The 8,823-nt window shown below is 35.1% G+C and overlaps 2 protein-coding genes across 2 annotated transcripts; both read right to left on the bottom strand.

Moving 5' to 3' along the window:
• Nucleotides 1-1,616: 1,616 nt before the first annotated feature.
• Nucleotides 1,617-2,735, bottom strand: LOC135196582 (uncharacterized). Its single transcript, XM_064223423.1, has one exon. It carries the CDS (start codon nt 2,733-2,735, stop codon nt 1,617-1,619), a length of 1,119 nt encoding a protein of 372 aa, XP_064079493.1.
• A 1,441-nt stretch (nt 2,736-4,176) lies between these two features.
• On the bottom strand, nt 4,177-6,957 carry LOC135196581 (uncharacterized). Its single transcript, XM_064223422.1, has 3 exons — nt 5,412-6,957; nt 4,648-4,916; nt 4,177-4,332 (listed from the first exon to the last, which is right to left on the bottom strand). The coding sequence occupies exons 1-3, from the start codon at nt 6,955-6,957 to the stop codon at nt 4,177-4,179; spliced, it is 1,971 nt and encodes a 656-aa protein (XP_064079492.1).
• Nucleotides 6,958-8,823: the final 1,866 nt, after the last annotated feature.

The following is an 8,823-nucleotide window of genomic DNA, read 5'->3' as shown; positions in this document are numbered from 1 at the left end:
AGCCTGCACAATATCAGCTTCATTAATATCTATGTCAGCTAAATATTCACTATTTTCGTCCCTTACTTCTATATCATTATCTTCATTATCAGTTCTTGGGGTGAATTCTCTCTTATATCGTTCTGCCAATATGTTGCATATTTCCTTTTTTTCATTCGTTAATCTCCCTTCAATTCTTAGACGGCCTATTTCTATTCTTCTTTTATTCATATTTTTCGCGTACGAGAGAGAGAGAGAGAGAGAGAGAGAGAGAGAGAGAGAGAGAGAGAGAGAGAGAGAGAGAGCATGTAAATGGGTACATATTTAATTATGATGTAATAGTCAGAGAGCTAGAAAACAGCCGAAGAAGTACTTTTGCGGCATAAATAATCGGAGCCTGTGTTGATTCTATCCACAGGGAGATCACAAAATTTAGCAGTGCAAATAAACTCACAATCGCTCGTGGCTTCATTTGCATCCTGTAGGTCAGTGATTTGTTATGCAGTGCAAAGATTAAAAAGGGTACTTGTCTAATAGTAAGATGATATAATAATAATAAAAATAATAACAATAATAATATTCATTATTATTATTATTATTATTATTATTATTATTATTATTATTATTATTATTATTATTATTATTATTATTATACACTATCCATGGGCAAATCTTCACGTTTGCATAATACTTAACCATGAAAAGCAAAGAAATTTATTGAGCATATATACTATATATATATATATATATACTATATATATATATATATATATATATATATATATATATATATATATAATATATATATATATATATATATATATATATATATAATATATATATATATATATTTATATTTATATATATATACATACATACAACTACATACATACATACATACATGCATACATATACATGTTTATGCATATATCATACATATATATATATATATATATATATATATATATATATATATATATATATATATAGTTCTTAATATATGACTAACAACATCCAAGAAGGGTTGAGAAAGGAAAGCCGGGTGGTGACGCCGCTGTTTCTAACTGTATTCTGTTTAAATTCTTACAACAAACGATGACAAGAAGTCATTGGAAAATCTTACTGGATCACAAAACAGTAACAATCACTTATTCTCAAATTTCTTACTCAACAATTACAAAGGCAAATCACTCAAACTAAAGCAATACAATACAATTAATAATAATGCAGTTTCAATAAACTTAGATTATTTAATAAAATTCGTAATTCAAATGACATTAAAGAAAACGTTGAAACAGCAAATTAAATGGCATACTCAACTAAATAAACAAGTAAAGCCTTTCACAAAGTTAATTCAAACATTCTCCCCACCATAGGAGTCATAACTCCTATCAAACAAAGAAAACATAATAATGAACAAGGTACAGTCCAGTAACATACAGTAAGTTACACTGGAATTTGTCTCAAATAGGAAGTTAAAATTTAACAGTAATTTCAATAGATTCTGTAGTAGTAACTCAAACTGATGTTTGCTAAGAGACAAAAAATAAACAATAAATTAGGATAAATGTTATTTATAGCAAAATGGACTTACAAATCTTGAATAAACATGTGAATCTAGATACAAACCTATATGATCACAAATCTAGTTTCTTAGGGACATTAGTTATCCTGCCCGATCGGGTGCGATTCTCAACAGAGTACTCAAGAGGGAATACAGACTTAGATTTCTCAAGAGGGGATTCAGGCATGGATTCATTTATGGTTTCTGTTATAGCTTCAGAGTCAAAACTTGAAATTTCCAGATAATGTAATCTTTGCATAGGCCTGGTAATTACCCCCTTGGAATTTTTTACATTTACACTTTTAATAAGTCCATCTTTGCCTGGAAATACATCAACTATCACACCCAAGGGCCAATGCAGTCTGGGCAAATTATCTTCCTTCACTAACACTAAATCGCCCCTTTTCAGGTCACAATTTGGAGTGAAACCCTTAACAACACAAGGTAAACTCCAGATATAATCATTGCTCCATACAGTCCAAAACATATTTAAGATCTGCCTTCTTAAGATTTCTCTATCACTTAAATCCTTGGCTGAAATACAAGAAGGGTCAGTGTTCACCGGAGTTTGAAAACCTGTACTTCTCCCAATAAGAAAATGAGAGGGAGATAAAGGGACAGGGGCATCAGGTTCATCACTAACAAAAGTCAAAGGCCTGGAATTTACACATGCCTCAACTTCATGTAAGGTCGTTTCTAATTCACACCTGGAAATATAATTACCACCTAAAGTTTTTCGAACAGCAGACTTTACTGATCTTATTAAACGTTCCCACCAACCTCCCCACCAAGGAGACCTTGGAACTATAAATCTCCAGTGGGGAGACAGGTGTCCATAAACCTTTTGCAATTCACTGACACATGCAACAAAGGTCTTAGCATTATCGGAATACAGCACTGATGGAAGGCCCCTACGAGCAATTAATCTGCGAATTGCAAGCATACAGTCAAGGACACTCATGGAGTCAGTAAGCTCTACATGTATGGAGCGGACTACAGCGCACGTGAAAAACAAAATATAAAACTTTTTCGATGCAAAATCAACACAAAATAGAGGACCAGCAAAGTCGAGACCAGTTACAGTAAATGGTGGTGCAGCCTTCACCCTTAATTCTGGTAAAGGAGCTACAGGTTGAATGCAAGCCCTTGAATCATGTCTTTGACATCTAACAAATTTCTTGATGACAGACATTGCTAATACTCTAATTCCTATTATCCAAAAACTACTTCTTAAGGAAGACATAATAGAAGAAACACCTGCATGTTTAAGAAATATGTTGAAAGCTGACAAGTAGTTTAGCAAAGTGACATTTGGGTATTATTACTGGGTGTTTACTTTCATAGGTTAAATCTGCATGCTCAAGCCTACCCTTAATTCTCAATAAACCTTGCTCATCTAGAAAAGGATCCAATTTACACAAAAGGATCCAATTTACACCCCTTGGAATAGGTTTTTTTCTCAATAAAGCATTAAATTCCGAGGGATAGACCTCTCTCTGTACACAATAAATCATTTTAGTTTTGGCCTTCTCTAATTCATCTAAAGTCAGTGGGCCTGAAGTTCCCAAACATTTAATTACATGCATTTTACAGTTATGTACAAATCTCAAAACCCAAGCCATTACATGCTGAGCTTTACTAAAGTGACTCCATCTATCAAATTCAAACAAAGATGTGTCTAAACTGAGAGCAACACAAGTCATATCGTCCTTACAATTAGCTTCTTCCATAATAGAAAACAATTTTTTACCTTCATGACAAAATAACAAAGGTTCAGATAGCCAGGAGGGACCATTTACCCATAAACTATTAGCCAAAAGCTGATCACCTAACATCCCCCTGGATATCAAATCAGAAGGGTTGTCAATTCCTGAACAATGATGCCAACAGCTAGGTGGAGTTATACTTTGGATTTCAGTAACTCTGTTAGCTACAAAGGGTTTCCATTTACAAGGGTCTCCTTGAATCCAAGCAAGTGCTATCTTAGAATCAGTCCAACACATGAGGGAGGTATCATTACCCAAACTTAGAGCATTCTTTACAAAACTACTAACCTTGAACACAATAAACTCCCCATTAATTCCAGTCTAGGAAGAGTTACTGTCTTGATAGGTGCTACTCTAGATCTGGATGCCAACAATGACACCTTATAAGAACCATCCTGGGAGCAGGTTCGTATATATACACAAGCACCATACCCCTTTGTGGAAGCATCTCCAAAGGCATGTAATTCAATTTTACAAAGACCTGCCCATGAAGTATCAGGAAAATAGCACCTATTAACATTCCAAGATTTCAGAAATTTAGCACTCTCGACCCACTTCTGAAACTTAACCTGCATTTCCAGAGGTAATAAATCATCCCAAAGAAGACCCAATCTCCAAATGTCCTGAGAGAGTATTTTACCATACATTACAAAGGGACTTATAAGACCCAGAGGATCAAATAATTTAGCAATAAGACTCAAAACTGATCGTTTGGTCAACTCCAGCTCTACCTTAGAGCTTAGTTCAATTCCATGAAAGGAAAATGTATCAGAATTGTTATACCAATGCAATCCTAACACACCAGTAGCTTCATCTTCTTTAACAAGATTAATTCTATCATTAAATCTAGAAGTCACTAATTTGCTATTAGAGACCCATTTGGTCAAAGGCATACCTGCGAGATAAAACCTTACGAGGCTCACTGAACTTGGCATAAGCTTCATTAAAGCTGTCAGCACCACTCAACCAATTATCTACATACATATTTTCCTTTAACTCTTGTATTACCTCAGTCATTTTACACTGTTCAAGATGATATAGAATTGTAGCATTTAATAAAAAGGGGCTAGCAGTGTTACCAAATGGAACACGCCGAAATCTCATAATTCTAATACCATTTTCACACTTCAGTAAGAAACGATGTACATCTCTATCTTCTCGTCTCATACTCACTTGTAAAAATGCCTTGTTGATATCACCTGACAAGGCTATAGGCCATCTCCTAAATCGAATCAGTATTTTTACTAAGTCGGGGTTAAGAGAGGGGCCAGTTAGGAGACAATCATTCAATGATACTCCATTGTAACTAGCAGCGGAAGCATCAAAAACAGGTCTTACCTTTGTACTTGTACTAGCCTCTCTTACAACAGGTCTGTGAGGCATATAAAAAATAGGGAAAGCACTACTAATCTCATTACTAGGAATTTCCTCAATTATACCCTCCTTTTCATACTCATCAAAAACCTTGTAATACTCAGTTTTCAGCTTAACATCCTTATCCAATTTACAGTGTAATTTATTTAGTCTCTTTAAAGAAAGTTGTTTATTATCTATTAGATCACTCTTAGCTGTTTCACTTTTCCAAGGTAGGGCTACTTCATACCTACCTTCAACAAATTGAATTTTCTCAGAAAATTCCTGCAATGTGAAATTTGACTTTAATTGATTACTGGACTCCTTAGGACTAATCCCTACAGATTCCAGATCCCAAAATTTACTTACATCATAATCAGACACCTTTGAAATACACAAGATTTGAGATGACGTACAGGGATAAAAAGGATTAGCATGCCAGGCACCAGACAGTACCCAACCAAATACAGAGTTTTGAGCTACAATTCCATTAAATTGAATTACATCATCAGACTTTATGAACTGCCAGTATGCATCCAAACCTATCAATATATCAACATTCACATGTGAATTATTCTGATAATCATCAGCAAGTTGTATATGAGAAAAGGCATTTAACATATTATTTGGAATAACTGGTCTAATCAAGGGCTGACATATCTTAGGAATCTCAATAGCTGTCAACAAATGTGATAAATTATTACGATCAAGTACCTTCAATTTATAAATGTTACTTAGGCTACTCTTACTTGAATTGTCACCTCCAAATACTGAATATGCAAGGGGCTGACTAGTAATCCACTCAGGTTTACATTTCTTTACAATATTACTACTAACATAAGTACGGTCAGACCCACTGTCAAACAAAGCTCTTGCTTCAATAGGTATGCCATTAGATCCCACGACACGAACCTTTGCAGTTTGTAAAATAGTACAAGTTACATTTGTAGAAGCAACGTTATGAAAAGCAGCTCCAGCAAAATTAATAGAGGAACCTTGCTCATTACTTTTATTTACAATTTCAGACCTGTTCTCTACTGCAACCTTTATGGAGTCATTATCCTTATTTGAATCCAACTTAATCCCACACATTATGAGGTTTTGTTTTCCATTACATTTTTTACACTTGGAAAAACACCCTTTAGCTAAATGACCCTTTTTTAAACACTTAAAGCACAATCCAGCAGATTTTATTTTCTCAGCATGCTGTGGCCCATTCAATTTCAGGGTTTCATAACAATTTTCTGTTTTATGTTTTTTAGCACAAAATCCACAGATAGGATATTCAACCTCTGATGAAGTATGCAGAGCAGATGCAGAGGTTACCTTCTTCCTTGAGCCCTTAGAGTGCCAGTTTCTTTTTTCTTCAGATACACTAGGATTTTCTGGTTTCCTAGAAGTAACATCTTTAAATGTCTTAGACCTTTCAATAGTTTCAATTTCTTCTTGTAAAAATTTCAGAAGCCATTCCAAATCACTTTCATGACCAGCGCCTTTCCTAGCCCACTCCAGTCGTATTTCACTCGGAAGACGAGAAAGAATAATTGGCGTCAGGAAAACTTCACACTGCTTACCAGATACACCTAAAGCCTCTAAACTTCTGATATGCGTCAACAACTCATCCTGTAGATTCCACAGCGGGTAAACATACTTAGGGCCTCCTGCCTTAACAGGAACCTTGCCATTTAAAAGTGCTTGAACATGGGCAAATATCATCCTCTCTGGCCTTCCAAATCTCTCCTTAAGTAGATCACATGCAATCTTATAATTTACACTTGTGTGAGATAGACCTGAGATAACTGATTTTGCTTCTCCTTCCAGCAATGACGCTAAATAACTAAACTTACTTATTACTGGTATATCTGAATTGCCTATATGGCAACTGAACTGGTCCCAAAAGGACTGCCATTCTGTCACTTCTCCTTTAAATTTCGGCAGTTCTAGCTTAGGCAGCTTCACTTGTGCACCTGAAGATCCATTAGTAGTACTACTATCATCGTCACCTTTTTTGTCTAACTTGAGGAGTTTCTCAGCAGCCTTAATCCTAGGTATAAGAGACGTCGTTCTAAACTCAAAGGCCTTGTCCAAGTCATCATCAAGCAAGTCACTTTCTAACTCAACTTCTATTTCTGACTGTACTTCATCTAACTTGGACAAACTAATATCAAAATTTTCAATAACAGCCTTCAATTCAACTGCACTAAGAACAGGCCTTCCTAATAAACTTACGAGTTCCTTTCCTAGCCTAGAAACCCATCCTCTGGCTGCCTTTCTCTTCTTTAACAAATTCTCCATCTTGAACTATTTATTAGCATATAATTACTCACAAACGGGTTCTTGATATCCTTTCCGGGGGTCTGGGCACCAAAATGTTCTTAATATCTGACTAACAACATCCAAGAAGGGTTGAGAAAGGAAAGCTGGGTGGTGACGCCGCTGTTACTAACTGTATTCTGTTTAAATTCTTACAACAAACGATGACAAGAAGTCATCGGAAAATCTTACAGGATCACAAAACAGTAACAATCACTTATTCTCAAATTTCTTACTCAACAATTACAAAGGCAAATCACTCAAACTAAAGCAATACAATACAATTAATAATAATGCAGTTTCAATAAACTTAGATTATTTAATAAAATTCGTAATTCAAATGACATTAAAGAAAATGTTGAAACAGCAAATTAAATGGGATACTCAACTAAATAAACAAGTAAAGCCTTTCACAAAGTTAATTCCAACATATATATCTCTCAAATGAAGAAGGTGATATTCATATAATTTTTTCCCACGTTTTCAAACAAATAACATTCTCTCTCTCTCTCTCTCTCTCTCTCTCAGTGTTCCCAGAAGAATAAATTGTAATTCCCCCTATTTGTAAAGAGCGCAACAACGGGGAATGTCCCGGATAAAATGTCCGCAGTAATATATATGTAAATATTAAAAAAATATCCTTCCTGGAAGAGTGTCTGAATAAAAAGCTGACTGACTCCGGCACGAGGCCGGATTAAAGTCAGTCGCTTCACAGTCGCTTGTATGGGAGCGTTTTTTATCTCTACTTATATGATTCCCTTCACTCTATAGTGTTTCTCCTTTATTTACAACAACTGGATATAAAATCTCTCTCTCTCTCTCTCTCTCTCTCTCTCTCTCTCTCTCTCTCTCTCTCTCTCTCTCTGTCCTCTTGACATCGTTTCTGGGTAGGTTATTAGACTGTTGTTGCTCTCTACGGATACTTTCTTGAATAATAATAACAATAATAATAATAATAATAATAATAATAATAATAATAATAATAATAATAATAATAATAATAATAATAATAATAATTTAGGCAATTAATGCTTTCTACAGATATTTTCTTGAATAATAATAATATTTTAGACAGCTATTGCTTTCTACGGATAATAATAATAATAATAATAATAATAATAATAATAATAATAATAATAATAATAATAATAATAATAATAATAATAATACAATGCCTTCATGGATACTGGCTGAAAAACTTCAAGGCCCTACACCCACGAATAGCAGAACAACTCCAGCATTGTATCTCAAATCACCAAGCACCCAAATGGATGACCACAGGAAGAACATCCTTAGTACAAAAAGACAAGAGTAAGGGAAATATAGCCAGTAACTACAGGCCTATCACCTGCCTACCAATAATGTGGAAGTTACTAACAGGTATCATCAGTGAAAGGCTATACAACTACCTAGAGGAGACAAACACCATCCCCCACCAACAGAAAGGCTGCAGAAGGAAATGTAGGGGCACAAAAGACCAGCTCCTGATAGACAAAATGGTAATGAAGAACAGTAGAAGAAGGAAAACCAACCTAAGCATGGCATGGATAGACTATAAGAAAGCCTTCGACATGATACCACACACATGGCTAATAGAATGCCAGAAAATATATGGGGCAGAGGAAAACACCATCAGCTTCCTCAAAAATACAATGCGCAACTGGAATACAATACTTACAAGCTCTGGAATAAGACTAGCAGAGGTTAATATCAGGAGAGGGATCTTCCAGGGCGACTCACTGTCCCCACTACTCTTCCTAGTAGCCATGATTCCCATGACAAAAGTACTACAGAAGATGGATGCCGGGTACCAGCTCAAGAAAAGAGGCAACAGAATCAACCATCTGA

Source organism: Macrobrachium nipponense, chromosome 18 (assembly GCF_015104395.2).
Source record: "Macrobrachium nipponense isolate FS-2020 chromosome 18, ASM1510439v2, whole genome shotgun sequence".
Lineage (NCBI taxonomy): Eukaryota > Metazoa > Arthropoda > Malacostraca > Decapoda > Palaemonidae > Macrobrachium > Macrobrachium nipponense.
Note: the sequence above shows the minus strand (reverse complement) of the source record. Positions and strands in the feature narration are given on the sequence as shown.